This window comes from Branchiostoma belcheri, unplaced genomic scaffold (genome assembly GCF_001625305.1).
Source record: "Branchiostoma belcheri isolate BF01 breed outbred unplaced genomic scaffold, Haploidv18h27 scaffold5, whole genome shotgun sequence".
In the NCBI taxonomy this organism is placed as follows: Eukaryota; Metazoa; Chordata; class Leptocardii; order Amphioxiformes; family Branchiostomatidae; genus Branchiostoma; species Branchiostoma belcheri.
In genome coordinates, this window is record NW_017804131.1 from 7825326 (window position 1) to 7842015 (window position 16690).

Here is a 16690-nt window from a genome sequence, read left to right on the forward strand (position 1 = left end):
AAATAAAAGAGGGCGTCATAATGTTAAAAAACGATAACTTTTATTTTTGTTTTCAGTCATTTTGCAGGTTATACCCTAAATTTCAACATATTAGTTGGTCGTGTTCCTCTAGTGCACCCTACTATAATTTTTACTGCGTCCAAGTGAGTCACCTTGGGGTCCTTAACTATAGAAATCCCCATAGGGCGAAAACTGTGTTCTGCCACCTCAAAGTTCCTCGGAAGTTGATATCGCCCCCCACCCCACCCCTGGAGTGAAAATTGATGCATGCGCCCTGATGTAATTATGGCCTTCTTTATAATTACTCCTTGGTATGGTACACTTTCTCTTAACAGCATACTAGTAACTGGATATACCTTTTTTTTTCAGAATTCCATGGCCAGTTGTAGAAATCCGAGTAAAAAGTAACAAAGCTGACAAAGGAGGACCTGGGAGTCTATATGTCGTGATGCTAGTATAAATTAACGGTCTCTTTGCTTATGCGTAAGTATGCTATTTAGTAAGAAGTGGCCTACATCGTAAATTTAGACAAAATGTAAAGCAGACATGGACGGAGTCTCCCGCAAAAAGCTAAGTACCTCTCAACGTCAACTGGTATTTAAGTAGCACTTAAAATTTACAGCATGTTTACATGGTTAACAACTGGCAGACGTGAGATATTTTCAGAATCAAGCTGCAAGATTCTGTATGAACAACTATGTAAGAGGTGCTAGTGTCACGGAAATGAAAAGAAACCTACAGTGGACCTCACTTGAAGACAGAAGAAAGATGTCTCGACTATGCATGATGTACAAAATGACTAATAAACTGGTGGATGTCCCAACTACTAAGTACCTAATACCAGCCCAGAAGAGAACAAGAAATAGCCACGCATTCAAGCACCAGAGTTATCAACCAAGGATTGAGGTGTTCAAGAATTCATTCTTTCCTAGAACTATCGCAGAGTGGAACTCACTGTCACCAAGTACAGTAGGGACACTGTCAATAGATAGCTTTAAACAATGTCTAGAGCTAGAAGTTCAAGGGTTAGGTGGAACAAGTCGATCGGTGTAATATAGCCAGCTGCCGCCGCGCCGCGTGCCTGCGAAGCTCGTGTGTTACGCCGAAAGGCGGTTATACCGGCTATACAGATACAGATACAGATACAGATGGTCATTGCTCTGCAGAACTCACCCAACTAGTTCCACTACTCAGAACTTTCAAGCGTTCCACTAGGTTCTCCACTAGCTCACACAACTTCACCGTCCAAATTCCTTGTTCAAAATCTTTTTACAGTGACAGTTTCTTTTCCCCTACGGCCAAGCTTTGGAATTCCCTCCATGACAAGTGTTTCCCACCAACCTACAATCTACAGACTTTCAAATCAAACGTTCGCCGCCATCTCTTGACATAGCCATGTTTCTGTCATATTTCTAGTTCAATGCCGAGGAGTGGTCGCATAGGCCTTGCATTGAACCATTCCGTTTTAAAAAAAGAGAGAAAGCTTGTGTGTGCTGAGTTCATGTTTTAGACAATTTGCAGGTCACATGTTTTATAGAGTGACCAATAGCACAGCCTGGATGTCATCCGATATTTTAGTTTACAGGGGCTGTTGTATCCAGGGCCGTGTGTGCTTCATCCACAACCATACTCAGGCACATTGTTATGGATAGTCAACGCATAGCTTTGTCTGACATGAAATCTTAACTTGCATTGTTTGTAAATATCTATAGCCAGCTATATTATTCAACTGCGTCTATTTTAAAACGACAATATTTTAGCCACTTCAACTGTTTTTATCTGAGATTTTTAGTACATGCAAATTCGACTTTAATTCAGTGCCATTCACACTGCGAAAGCGGATAAAGTCATCTTGTATCTTGTATCTTTTGTATGTATTCAGAATCGTCTACGTTTTTGGAGACGCGGGTACCATCCAGAACCGTGCCTGATCCTAAACCAACCCGTTCAGGCATAGAGGTAGATAGGCACTGTTCTGTATACAACAGGGGCTCTCTAAAAGGCTTACTCGACGTAAGGAAGTGAGTATACAAAGGAGGCAGCCCTGGTGAACTAGATATGATAACATGCAGGCTACGATAGCATGCCGACAACAAGACTCTTTTTAGTCCTTGCTCACCAATTTTTAACAGAATTTACTAGTTAGGCCATGTTGATTTGATTATATGGATGACATCCGCGCGCGCATGAATTTTCGGCCATTTCAAAAAAAAAAGTTTTCAACCATACTGTAAATCATGCAAAACAGCTGCTAAATGAGCAAAAATATACCATAAGTTGCAAAACATTTAGAAACGATACCAATGTCGTAGAATGTCAAAATCAAAGGAAAAAAGACAAAAATGTAAAGAAATGAATTCGAAGAGTAGATTATTCGCCATAACATATTCTGTGCCATTTGTTCAACCTTCATGACCACGTAGATTTCATAGTGAAAGCAACTTTTTTTTTTGCAAAACTTGTTTTTATTCGCACGCTCGCATCAGTTTTGGGGTTCCCAGAGGATGTCATCCATATAATCATATCAACATGGCCTTATTCATAAACAAGTATCATTGCAATGAAGTGATGATAGTTCTATGATAAAGTACTCACAAATTAACGCACTAAGGCTATCCAAAAAGCAACAATACTGCGTGGTGGATATAGATACATGTATATAACAAAAACATAGAAAATACCTGAATAGTAGTGATAATTGATAAATTTATGCTACTATAATTGCCTGTACCTAAATGGGTACACGGCTTCTTACTTAGACGTGTTTTAAAATTGAACCGTACTAAACAATGTATTCTTATAAACCAGACATAAATGTATGTAACGTTAACAACTACCATACACCTTCAGCATTAAAAACGGACATTTTGATTTCGGTTTACGATCAGTTGAAAATATCTAAGTCAGTGTATTTACAGGTATATATATGTGTGTGTAGCTATATAAGTATATCCTGAGACGTAAAAATACAAGTGAGGTCGTGGTTTCGACGACAAATAATATGAAAACTATAGTTTGGGTGCTGCTTAGTTTCTATTAAAACAGTAGCATACAATGTATATTTTACAACATTGCAGTGCAGTATCATACTACAGCAATCTACCTGTTCAAATTACTGTACCTTCCAGTGTATGAAATATATACATACATTGCTTTATATCTTTATAAATTGAGCTCAAAGAACAGTACTATAGTACTTAAAATCAACCAATCAAGGAACCAAACAGTTGATCAGTTCTAAGTCGTGCAGAATCACAAGTCTATAACGTTACAATGTGTCTAAAATATAAAACAAACGCTTGGAACAAAATGTCTGTCTGTGTCCTAAAAATGAATTTCACGGCTCTCAGTGGCCAATGTGCAGATGTTGTCACATCGGCGCACCAAATCCGTAGGGTGTTTTTGGCACCCAGTTAGACAATTAGCCTAAGAGGCTCGGTGGGCGTCACTCCACCGTATAGGTGGGGAAGTCGTGTAAATTTAACTGCCTTTCCCAAGGGCACAGCGTCGGGTCACGGTTCCGAGTCCAACGCTCTAACCGTTGCGCCACTGACGTGTATGTTTTACATGCGTTCAGTTATCAGTCCATTACAACATACTGTAAGCAATCACCCACTAGTACTGGCTATTGACCGCATGGACGCTGCCCTCTCCCGGAGCTGAATGTCCGGTGCTGTAGCGGCAGTGCTGACCTTCTTGGTAGTAGCAGGGGTGGACAACTCGATCCAGCTGGTAAGAAACAGAAGATTCAAAGTAAAATACGTGCTTGGATTGTGCCACAATTATGCTATTGTTTATCAGAATACTGCTTGTCCTTTTATTAATTTTCTCGCGAAATCTCGCGAGATTTAACATGTCTCGGTGATTTTTTGAGCTGTTGCATCATACCAATCATCAACTGTTGCATCATACCAATCATCAACTGTTGCATCATACCAATCATCAACTGTTGCATCATACCAATCATCAACTGTTGCATCATACCAATCATCAACTGTTGCATCATACTCAACTACTACCAGTACAGGTCTCTTCAAAAGCATAACAATATACTTTAAAAGTGCTCCAGGCAGATGTTTAGGCTGCGACTTATTTTCGACGTGCTTTTAAACATTTTTACGGTTTTCTTTTTGTACTGGTATCTTTCTTTTACGCCAGGCAAATGGACACTGTCCTTCCAATTTACATGTCTTGCCACTCTGATGCTGTCTTCCAGCCCCGAAAAGAATTGGAGATAAGTTTAGATGGAGTTCGTTCAGGGGGTTCTATCATTACTAAAACGCGCTGTACTTTATTGGGGTTGCGACAAGACAAGACAATGTAGGCACTAGACAATTGCTAGCTGATACTAGCTATCTCTACCAGGCTTCGGAAGGCGGCTGGAAAGAGTAGAAATCGGCCAAATAGAAAGATAACATGCCATGAGAGTTTGTCCGCTAGAGAGTACAGTTTGCCGACCCCGCACAGGCTTCGGGTGCGGGAAACTGGACTGCCGATTTCTACTCTTTCCGACCGCCTCCCAAAGCCTGGTAGAGGCTAAGCTGATGCGGGCGTCGTGTGCTGTGTTTAATTATATTGCTAAAAACTTACACTACGAAGACGAGCGACACCAAGAACATGATGGCCATGAGCATGAAGGGGAAGCCGGCGAAGGTGGGCAGGGTGACCGGGTAGATGTTGTTGAAGATGAAGGCTGACACCACCACCGTCACGGTCTCCAGCATGGACAGGATGGAGAACATCGAACCTGGAACAAGGCTCGAAATTCATTTTTGGGAATAGGTGCACTGGTGCACCCAATCTAAAAAGTGGGTGCACAAAAATATCTTAGGTGCACCATATAAGATAAAATAAGTCGAATGTCAGCAGAAACTATAATTATCTTTCATTTTAAGAAAATTACTATAACAATGATTTTATTGTTCTTCTGACACTTAGATGTTAAGAATATGCTGTAACTACTATACATTTAACATCTTTACATTACGTTAAACCTATGAAATTATTCGAAGGTGCACACGCACCACCCAGTATTTCGAGCCCTGCTGGAATTACGTAGGAGGGACCGTTATATTCCTGATTTCAATAATTTTAATTTACTCGCTGGTTAGTAAAACTGGTCCGGTGTTGGAAAATGGGTGCTGGCACACTAATGTCTTGGATAGACACAAGATTAAGAACCTATTTTGGTACATTTGCTGCTAGATGTTATCTAACTCATTGGACCTACATTCACATGGTGGCTCTTGGTAAAAGAAACACACTCCCATGAAATCCCGAAGAAAATGAAATCTTAGATTTTGTGCAGTTTATCTATGCATGTATTGGAAAAATTTATGACTCGTTTTATTTCTCATTTTACTTCAAGTACATAATTCTACACAGCTGCTCTTTTCACTTTGACATTCTCGGCATCTTGTAAATTTTGAGCTACTTTCAAGACTTTTCAGAACACTTGAATCATAAAAATGGAAACAAACCTTGTTCGTCGTCTGACACAATCTTGGACATAGTACCGTGCAGGACTCCATTCAGGAATCCGTTAAACGCGCCCACTGCTACAGCTATAATTAAAAAGAAATAGTATATTTTGTCTTGAGTCATTTTTCTAACACGTTAAAACGTATAACTTAACGTAGAACTTGTTACCTAATATATACACAGACTCTAACACTAGTAGTATATTATCACATTTCTTAGTACTGAAGTTGGGGTCGTCATCGACTATGATCGACGAACATCATGATTATCATCATCATCATTAGTAAAGCGGAATCCAGAAATGTATTAATCCTGAAGCAGATGTTAGAATCTGACTTGATCTCAGTATTTTTCATGTACAAAGATTTAAAAGCTGCCTTACAACAAAGACGTAATAAATTGTTTTAAAAAACATGAGAAACCACTAAGCCAGATCCTTGCATCTGCTTGGAGATTAAACATGTTGCATCTGGGCTCACCAATGGACAAACGCCTTGTTTGCGCAAGCGCCAGGAACTGTAATAACGTTTCTTATTTGCTGGACGTCGCACAAACAAACGCTTGTCAACAGTACAGCCAACAGGACCAGATGTACTCTCCAAGCAGAGGTTTGCTATTTGGCTTATTTTTGGCGTGTTTTAAGGCTTTTTTTATTGGGATTTCTTTTTTGCACTGGAATTTTTTTTACGCAAACCGCCAAAAATTCCAATGCAAAAAAGAAACCCCGATAAAAAAGTCTAAAAACACGTCAAAAATGATCCGAAACCCAACAGAAAGTCACTCACTTCCCCACAGCATGGCTTCATTGACGGACAGGGCCATCAGTTCAAACATGCCGACACTGGACACTGCGCCGATCGCAGCCAGAGAATTGTCAGAGAGCCACCTGCACAGAAATCAAACTTGTTGTTAATAACATATATTTCGGAGAATAACATTCAAATTGATACATATCTTATCATGAAAGTTCATCTGTGTTGGTAGTAATCATCGTAAAACGTCAAACTTTATTCCAACACACAGTTTACAGAGATCAAATTTTCAGCGACCACTGTCACCTTCATCAGGATAATTAATGACCAATCACTTCACAACGTGATCTCGCGAGAGTTACGGTTTACAAACACGTGACCTTATTCACACGAGACTTTACTGACACGTGACGTAAGCAAGCAATTGATCAAAAGTGATACATATCTTTTAAAGCTATAGCCTGGTATCCAAACCAATGCTGTTGCCGAGTTTTGTTAGTCTTTTCGGCAAATACGAGACTAGGCATACTATATTAAGTTTGGATACCAGGATTTTATAAAGTCCATAGGAATAAGATCAGCAGAATTGTCTACAAATGTACGAATAAAACAACTATGAACTTTGTGAGAGATTGTATACTATATCTTAAAGTCAACCTAACCGTTAACAAGTTTAAACCACCATAGTCTCTCTAACACCGAGGAGGTTCAATAGCTATATGCACACCTCCTAGGCAGCATGGTTCCCGTCTGGAAATTCCACTATACTAAATTTGGTAGCCATTGTGCTTATTAGGCCACACCGCCTTAATTTTATGGATCACATCCTCCGAAGACGCCCAAACTAGTGCGCGCCGGCGAATAAAAAAAATTCCGGCCAAAAATAAAAATGGTACTAAACCACAGGAATACAAAGCTGGTGTTGTGAATTTGCGGCAGTACATAGCGACGTATATGACAAGCCGGCACATGCTGGCTCTCTGCGGAATTTATGAATCGGCACTGTACGTATATACTGAGTTCTTGAGGCGTGGAGCTTCGGTAGCCTGAATGCCCGCCTCCGTATTGTCGCTAGCTACCATGGACTACCCAGGCCTAGAGCCAGGCTAGAGCCTCGGTGAACGTGATCTTTTTTTTTTCTTTGAGAAGAGGCGAAAATCAATGCGCGCGCGGATGTCATCCATAAAATTAAGGCATTGTGGCCTTACTGGGTAGCATTTGGTTAAAACCACAATAGTAACAATACCACCGGTTGGTAGTTTATTATAACAAACAGCGGATGCAGTTTTATTTTCGGTACAAACCTTGAACAAAGTGGCAGCAGCAGCATGAGGAACAGCGCAGGGACCAGGTTGCGGGCGGCCTGCCAGTACCCGTAGTTAGAGTTACTCATGTCGATCTCTACACGCTTCGTGAACAAGATGGCGATCTCATTCACACCTACAGGGTAAACATGTAAACAGGTGTAAGATTTGAGAAAGTTACGTTGTGGCGTCGGTTAGTGTAGTGGTAGAGCGTTCGACTATGAAACGGGGAGACCCGGGTTCGATCCCGACTTGTACCTGGGACATGTCTAAACATGCGCCCCGACGTTGTGCCCTTGGGAAGGGCACTTTTCACGACTATTTTCTCACTCCACCCAGGTGTTCAGGTGATGTGAATGGGTACCTAATAATATAACTTCGGTTGGGTTGTTATTTTAGGTTTCAGAATAGTTTTGAAATACATTGTAGCTGCCACAATCGTTGTGAAATTTTGTGTTGTCAATACATATGGAATTTGGAGAGCAGAGTTTGATCATACTGTTAAGTAAATGTTTACAAACAAGAAAGACATTTGACCGTAGTTACTATTTTTATTTACCTTCAGCAACACGTGTTAAGTACTAAATAACCCACCCTGAGGACTTTTTGAGTGTTCTAAAAGTACATGTTGCAGTTAAGTACGGACCTTGAATTTTTGACACGAAGTGTCTTGTTGCAAGATGATAATTTATGCAATTTGTTATGACGTCACGATGAAGACATCAATAGTTATGAGGCCACGCCCATTTTTAGAAAAATGGCATTTGTCCTGTAGGTTATCTGGAGAATTTTGTTGAACACAGTTAGCTCTCTCTCACCTGTTACAGCAACTAACTCCTTCGGCAATCAAAACGGTATTTGCAAAGCATTGACAAGGAAAACGAACTGTGTGCTTTGGATTCAGTTCCAGAACACAATACATTTAGGAAATGAAAAACGCATTCAAGACGAGGATCAAATACTCCACTATTTGTCAACCTAGACTAGACAGGTTCTTTGTAATGGTTTTGGTCAGGTGCACATTATAAACAGTTAGACACCGGTTGGGCGGATTGGGCCAATATTTTTTCTTTGACGTGAAGGTTTTCTTTTTTAATCCGACCAGCTGGACAGGCGATGTCTCCTCGTCACGCTATATTTAACACCAACAATACCCGTGACCTGTCAGCCGACATTGACGCAACACTTTCATTCTATAATTGGCATGTTTCGTAGGCTTTTCTATTTTCTCAATAGCTTAACTGTAAGTAAACTTAAGACTTTGTAGCACCGGGCCGTAAGGCTGGATCCACTCACACAGGGAATGATCCATGATCACACATATATACACCTAGAAAACGTGCGCTACAGCAAGCTATTACAAAGAACACCAGTTTTTGTAAATGGCTTGCTCTAGAGCACGTTTTCTAGGTGCCAATGTATTCAGATTTCAGAACAGTATTCGGACACATGCCTAGGCTAGGTAATGGATAGTGAGCGCTTATCCAGAACCTTGTCTGGGACAAATCTACGCTCTTTGATACACGGAGACTATCCAGAGCCATGCCTGATTTTAACTCTAACCTTTCAGGCATAGAACTAGATAGACATAGTACTGGACACGATAATTTTTCTAAAGATGTCTCTCTATCTTTTTTTTTTCATCAAAACATGAAAACATAACAAGGACAGTGTGACGCTGCACTCAAGTTTACAACTCATACTAACAGCGTCACACAACAAAATACAATTAAAATTTAAATATACAAAGTTCACATATCTGTGCGCCATAGTCCCACAACGCCAAGACATTAAAATGTTAAATCATATGCTAAAAAAGCTACTTGAAAGATTAGATAACATTACGTGATAACCTCCTATATATCATTGGCGGAAAAACATCCGCCAATCAGAGCTATGAGGAGAATTTAGGCCCATTAACACTTACGTAGTATTTGGACTTCTATATCTAATTGACTGTTAGAAACAGTCAAGCAGAGCTAGAAGCGCTTGGTATCTCCAATGTAAATCTGAGTGAGTTGCATCGTTTTAAAGTTGTACATAAAGGGTAAGAATTTGGAGCCTCTAAGAATAAAGTGCAATTTAGCATTATCTGACATATCATTAAGGTTGACAAGATGACCGAGTGAATCTGCAAGTCTATCTCCTCACCTGTGTTGCAGAGAGCGTAGATGAAGAGGCACGAGAAGAGCAGGATGAGATGAAGACGGCCGTTGTTGGGGCGAGTCTTGGTGACCACCTTCAGTGTGTTCATCACGTAACCACAGTCAACCTTAGTGTGCACCACTGCAAACCGCAACAGAACGAAGAAAGTATCATTAGATACGTCTGTCATTGACTCACCGCATCTAAACATCCTGCACATGATCCTAGAATGATGGATTACAAGTTTATTATATTGCAGCCTAACTTTTACTGTGGTTTCATCATCATCATCATCATGCCTCCGGATTATACTAATCCAGTGAGGTACACTTGATAAAGTTACTCCAGTATGTCCTTTCTCTGATAGCGGACACTAATGCAGTCCCTGTGAGACCAGTGTCTCTCTCTAACATGGACAAAAGTGTAGTATATAAGGACGTCCCACTCTGCCACTGTACTAGTCTACCAGCTGGTTCGTTACTACGAACAACATGCCCTGCCAGGGCGAGTCTACGTCGTCGGACTATAGATGAAATGGGCGGGAGAGAGCCATAGAGTTGTTTGTTTGTTAGATGTTGTCTCCATGAAACATTATACACTGTTCTTAACATTCTTGTATATGTACCGTCCAGTTTCTTGCTCTGGGCAGCATTCATAGCCCATGACTCAGAGCTGTAGAGTAGAATAGTCTCTGTACATGCTTTAAACACTGTGGTTTAACTATATAGTACTTCAATTGTAATGTGTTAAATACATCTTTGGGAAAATCATATTTTCATAACTTTATCAACATTTTGCATCACAGGTAACAGGATGCCGAAATAATAGTTACTCAAGCAACTCGATAGACGTTTCAGGTAGCACTACTCCATTTTACATTGAGATCCGCATAGTCAACAGATATTCATACAAACACTATAATTTGATATATGGGAAGGATATTGGGATCAATGAATTGATATATAACTGAGGTGATTTTGATTTGATTTATTAAAAATTGCAACAGTACAATACACGTGGGACACAGGCAGCTGTTGCTGGTGTTGTGTCCCACACATAGGAAACGAATACTGGGCAGACAATACGTGTTTTCACCTGTGCGGAAAGTCGTGTAAAGTGCCTTTCCCAAGTGCAAAATGATCGGTGGCATGTCAGGACTCGGGACCCGGGACCTCTTGCTTCCGTGTCGAGCACGTTGCCGTTGCGTCACACGACCACACGATTTTAGACATATCAAAATTGATAGCAAACAAAAAACAAGACCGTTTCCAACCTTGGGTGTCTTCGTCCCTTTTCTTCTCCCTCAGCCGTGCCCAGATGTAGATGAAGTTGATGACGTGCAGACCCATGCAGATGGCGAACACGACGTAGAAGCCGAAGTTGTCGACGATGACGCCGCCGATGCCGAGCCCGATGGTGCCGGAGATGGTCAGCATGGCGGTCAGGATACTCATGCGCCTGGTGCGGTTCTCTTCAGTTGTCACATCGGCTGGATGGATCAGAGACAAACAAGCTAAAGCCTTAAAACTAGGTAACTGGGAACCAGGCTAGGTTCAGAAATGGTCAGCATGGCGGTCAGGATACTCATGCGCCTGGTCCGGTTCTCTTCGGTCGTCACGTCGGCTGGATGGTTCAGAGAAACTAAGTGTGAGCCTACCAGCTAAACTACAACTTGTGATATAGGAAGTATACTGCAAGCTTTTGAAATTTGAGACTCAGTCAGCTCAGATACAAGTTATAAATAAGTTGTATTGTTAAACAAAAATATCTGCTGCAAGCATATGAATTTGAGACTCGATCAGGTAAAAAATACAGCTCATGACGTACAAATATCTACTACAAGCATAAGCGAAAGAGGTCACATTCGTCGTAGGTTATTAGGCTCGCTCCTAGGGCGTAGCCAAAAAGTTTAACCATCCAACAACTCACCTAGATAGCTGTACGTGGTGAGGATGATGACGGTGTAACCTCCCAGGAAGCCCTGCGCCAGGGCGCCGACCAGCGTCCACTCCACGGGGATGGTGAGGAGGAACTGGTCCAGGGACTGTACCAGGAAACTCAGGGCGTAGAACAGACCTCCCACCGGCGGCAGGCACATCGGCAGCCGCCGACCAACCCTGTCACTCCACGGGCCCACGAAGAAAGAGATGAAAATGGCGGGTGCAGAGATACAGACCGTGATGTAGAGGTACCATCGCGACGCCTGCTCCTGGACTTCGTACTCGACGTGCCTGAACAAACACAACACATACATTGTAATTTGTACACCCAAATGTAAAATAATCCATCCTTCCATCCATCCATCGATCGATCGATCGATCCATCCATTCATCCATCCATCCATCCATCCATCCATCCATCCTCCAACCATCCATCCATCCATCCATCCTCCAACCAACCATCCATCCATCCCATCCCATCCCATCCATCCATCCATCCATCCATCCATCCATCCATCCATCCATCCGTCCATCCATCCATCCTCCAACCATCCATCCATCCCTCCATTCATTCATCCATCCATCCATCCATTCTCCAACCATCCTTCCAACCATCCTTCCAACCATCCATCCATCCATCCATCCATCCTCCAACCATCCTTCCATCCCTCCATTCATTCATTCATTCATCCGTCCTTACCTCCATCCTCCAACCATCCTTCCATCCCTCCATCCATCCCTCCATCCATCCCTCCATCCATCCCTCTATCCATTCATCCATCCATCTCTTCATCCTCCAACCATCTATCCATCCATCTATCCATCCAACCAACCAACCAACCAACCAACCAACCAACCAACCAACCAACCAACCAACCAACCAACCAACCAACCAACCAACCAACCAACCAACCAACCAACCAACCAACCGACGTACCTGTAGTCCCCCAGGTTGTCGCAGATGGTGGCGTTGTGGAACTGGTAGCACAGCTTGTAGTAGATGGTCTGCTGCAGTACCGGGGTCATCATCAAGGTGGCGGTCATGTACATCAACAGCACAGGCTCGACCGTGATGAATCGCAGTGGATTCTTCATGATGTCTGAACAAATAAACAAAAGATCAACTCAAAACAAATTGTGGGGATATCATATATAATTTATCAGCTATCTCTGAACGGCAATGCTGTCGTAAATAAATGTAATGACAGTTTTAACATCTTCACTATTAGAAGAACTTAAATCTTTAGAAGAATGTTAAGAATAAAAACTACTTGTTGCATTGCCTGTTTGCAGTGGGAGGGGCTAAGTGAAGTGGTTAAGACGACAGTTGAAGTGGCTCGTAAACCGCTCTTACGATTTTCAGCGAGGCTTTGACAAAACCGACCGTAAGCACGGATCTGCGGGAAACTTTTTCCATCAGAAGAATCCTAATCCTTTCCACCAAGAATCGTACAGGAAACATCTTGTTTGGCCAGGCAGATATAACAAACACCTTCCTGTCATAAAGATGACTCGGATAAGAGTATTGGCGCCAGGCCGCAAGATTGACGATGTAGAGGGGCTAAATTGTAAACTCAAATAGTCGACCCACCGTGCGCGTTTTAAGGTTGTTCTGTGAACCAGCCCTGTCACACATTCAAATCCTCTCCCGACTACCAACCAACCAAGATCGGCTGAAGCTCGGGAGCAGTCTGACCAGGTTTAGGCCCCGGCTACCTTTCTTTACGAATCAAATCGAATTTGAGTTAAATTTGAGTCACACTTCACTGCCAACCACGCCGCGGCCTACTTACGAACAAAAGCCAACCATGGCCGAACCTCTGGTCCACACCCGAATGTTTTAAACATTTTGAAACATTCCAAATTGGTAATTGTTTGCCAAGAAACGTTTGCTTCATTTGCATCATTTTTCAAAGTAGACAAAGTGCGTCACTGCAACCCATTAATGCATGTTTCCCTGTCTATCCAGTTTTACCGAAACCATCATTTTCTGACAATCATTCTTTGCAAGCAGCCATTAGGCGAAAGTGGCCATTTTCTGACTAAGCATTTTCTGATGGCTCCTCTTTTTTTGTGGGCTGCCGTTTTCTTTAAGCTGTCGCTTTCTGACGGCTACCATTTTTAGTCAGTCGTCGTTTTCTGGCAGTTGTGACACCACTGTGTGCTCAAGTGCACGTAGACGGAACTGTCTGACGCAATATCGACAAAGCGAGCACACTTCAAATGACTTCACGGTATGATTCAGCTTCTCTGGTGGCTTGCATTGCATGACAGCATGAAAGGCTAGAAGGGAACAGTAGATGACCGAGGGAGACCCCTGACAGAAAATAAGGCGGCGGTCAGAACATGACAAGCGAGGGTAAATAGTAGCCTTCAGCCTCGACGGCTATCAAGAAAACCGTACCAACCAGAATACCGGTACCAATATTGTAATATAGATACATGTATATAGAGTAATTTTCAAGCAGATAAATTCAGGCCGGGGGCAAGGCATTGTAGGGGAAAGCTAATCTCCAAGCAGATCCCTATCGGTGGCAAAAGACAGTATCCATTAGCCATAGGAGTTTAGCTCGCCACCGATAGGGATCTGCTTGGCGAGCTAAACTCCTATGGCTAATGGATACTGTGTTTTGCCGCCGATAGGCATCTGCTTGGAGATTAGGGGAATGCCTCCTTAGAGCTCTCCTTGGAGATTATCGTACCGATAGACAATCAGAAAAGAGCAGACATAGCAGGACCACATAAAAAGTCAGGCCACGAATTCGAGGATTATAAAGCTGATGTTATGGAGTCAAATAGTTTTAAAGTACGGCTGTTAGAAATTTAGAAATGATGGGGGGAATAGGAATATTTCTGTTCGAAATGACAGAAACTAAGGCGGCCGTCAGAACATGACAAGCGGGGGTATCTTTATCTGTATCTGTATAGCCGGTATAACCGCCTTTCGGCGTAACACACCAGGGTAAATAGTAGAAATAGTTCGAAATGATGTAAAAAAAAACACTGTTAAAAAAAATTACGACTTTCGAAAAACGACGGAACAATGTGGGTGACAGAAAATGGTTGTTGAGACAAAAGTATAGCTAATTAATCGAAAATGCCTCAGCGCCTATGGTTTAGAAACGAGAAAAGGGTGGCAAACGTTTTGCTGGTACCGACGTTATGAAATGTTTCAACCATCCTTAAGACAGTGAAGCGTTTTTTGTTTAAATTATGGCAGAGTAGCGTCTTCAAATCCTTGAGACAGGTTGCTTTCTTTACGTTCTTTCTTCATACACATGTACATGCAAAATACAGAAACAATCGCCTTTAGGTTGCCTTAAATACGAAACGTCTACACGCTTGGAGTCAAAACACAGTTTGCTCTGAAGAATTATAGCATGTTTATACTCTAGGCGACGCTTTGTAAAATGTAAAGACCCATCAAAGTAGTTACAATGTTTTGTATTTTGATACTTCAAAGAGCAACCATTGGGAGAATGTTACTATAAATGTCAGTTACAAAAACACTTTGTGTCTAATGATATGCAATGGAGCTGAACTAAAAACAGACAATACTGTCAACTGTAATTCTCTATCCATGTGAACTGCCTTTTGCTAAAATATCTATAACTTCATACATGCATGTCATCTAATAATTTCTTTTTCTCAACTAGATAATATGACAACCAACGTACCTTTTCGAATGATTCTTGCCAAAAGAAGTTGCTTGAAGACCAAGACGTTTTCGCGGGAATTGCAAGACGTTAAGAATTTCTTGAGGCAAGAAGAAGGATCGATCTACGCGAAGGGGGTTTATATTGCAGCATCATAACAACATATACTAAACTAATTATCCACGCCCCTCGTGCTGGCCAATCAGAGTGAAGATTGACATCGCCTGACCTGTCACTGAAATGGTCGAGCGTGCATTAAAGTCATTTGCGTCGCAGTTGAATTCTTGGGTGCACACTGTTCATAAAAACGTCACTTGATGAAGGCAGCCGCCGTACGTGTTTGCGGACGCTGGCTGTGTATATTTGGCCCTATGTAACCTGTCAGGGACCTAACCCAACCGCTCAGTCAAACTCCCTTGTTTAACGTGTCCTGTAGAACAAATTTTACACATTCACCGAAGCGTGAAATTTGAATACCCGGTCTGTCCAAAGCTTTCTTTGTATCGACAAATAAGCAGAGTGCGTAGACCACATGTTAGAAAGAAAAGGTTTGGTCACTTCAGGTGAAGGGGGAGGGGCGTGGAGATTTACATGCCAAACTTCTGACCAAGCCCAGTGGCAGACTGTTGAAAAAGGTAGACAAATAATTCACTCAAGCGCGGGCCCCTTGAGTTATATTTTATAACCCTCTCCACATTTTACGACGCTTAAGAGCGACATTGTATAGTAGACGTGTCGGTTGCAATACATTTAAAGTATTCAGCTACCTTGACCCTTTAAAGTGCGACCTTATTTTTTTTCTTAGTTACATGTACAAATTGTAGCTGTTGTGTGAACACAATCTTAAAGGTTAGACCCCTATCAACATCCTCGCTAACTACAGCTGTTTGTTCTTTTTTTGCTTTGTGAACAGGATGATCCCCTTTATTTTACGTCTGTAATTAGGTCGCATCCCGCATACGCCCCATAAATAGAAAAAAATACAATATATTTGCCTTGCCGCACACAAAATAAGTTCCAATACAAAACAGTGAGTACTAATAGATGCATTGGGGTTATTTTTTCCTCGCATGTGCTTGTTCGTTGTTGTTTTAGCAACTCAGCAACTCAGGTTCAAAAACAATAAAATCAAGTTGAGAAAATGGTACGTGGTCAGGGAAGCGTATTTAGCCACCGCTTCCGAGGGGAACAAGAAGTCATAACGGTGGATCCCCTGGCCAGTCGGGCCCTATTTTTGCTGAATTCTACTTTTCTTAGCCTCTTTCAGGGCTCGAGTCAAATAGAGAGATAACATGCCGGGAGAGTTGGTCTGCTGGAGAGTTCGAGTGCGGCAAAATGTACTCTTAAGCGCAGACCAACTCCCTCGGCATGTTATATCTCTATTTGACCGATTTCTACTCGAGGTTCCAGCC

The 16690-nt window shown here is 41.9% G+C and overlaps 1 protein-coding gene across 1 annotated transcript; it reads right to left on the minus strand.

Annotated features, from left to right (window-relative positions):
* Positions 1-3471: 3471 nt before the first annotated feature.
* Positions 3472-15559, minus strand: LOC109480118 (proton-coupled folate transporter-like). The gene is made up of 10 exons (XM_019782275.1): positions 15300-15559; positions 12560-12722; positions 11612-11913; positions 10956-11171; positions 9689-9823; positions 7538-7673; positions 6267-6367; positions 5481-5564; positions 4591-4747; positions 3472-3729 (listed from the first exon to the last, which is right to left on the minus strand). Exons 2-10 carry the CDS (start codon positions 12715-12717, stop codon positions 3609-3611), a joined length of 1410 nt encoding a protein of 469 aa, XP_019637834.1. The 5' UTR covers positions 12718-12722; positions 15300-15559; the 3' UTR covers positions 3472-3608.
* Positions 15560-16690: the final 1131 nt, after the last annotated feature.

Excerpts from the sequence above, each read along its gene's own strand:
- LOC109480118 (XM_019782275.1), bottom strand. The coding sequence starts at position 12,717 with ATGAAGAATCCACTGCGATTCATCACGGTCGAGCCTGTGCTGTTGATG. Across the intron at positions 11,914-12,559 it reads GACAACCTGGGGGACTACAG|GCACGTCGAGTACGAAGTCC; the intron begins GTACGTCGGTTG and ends GTGTTTGTTCAG. Across the intron at positions 7,674-9,688 it reads CTACGCTCTCTGCAACACAG|GTGTGAATGAGATCGCCATC; the intron begins GTGAGGAGATAG and ends TTTACCCTGTAG.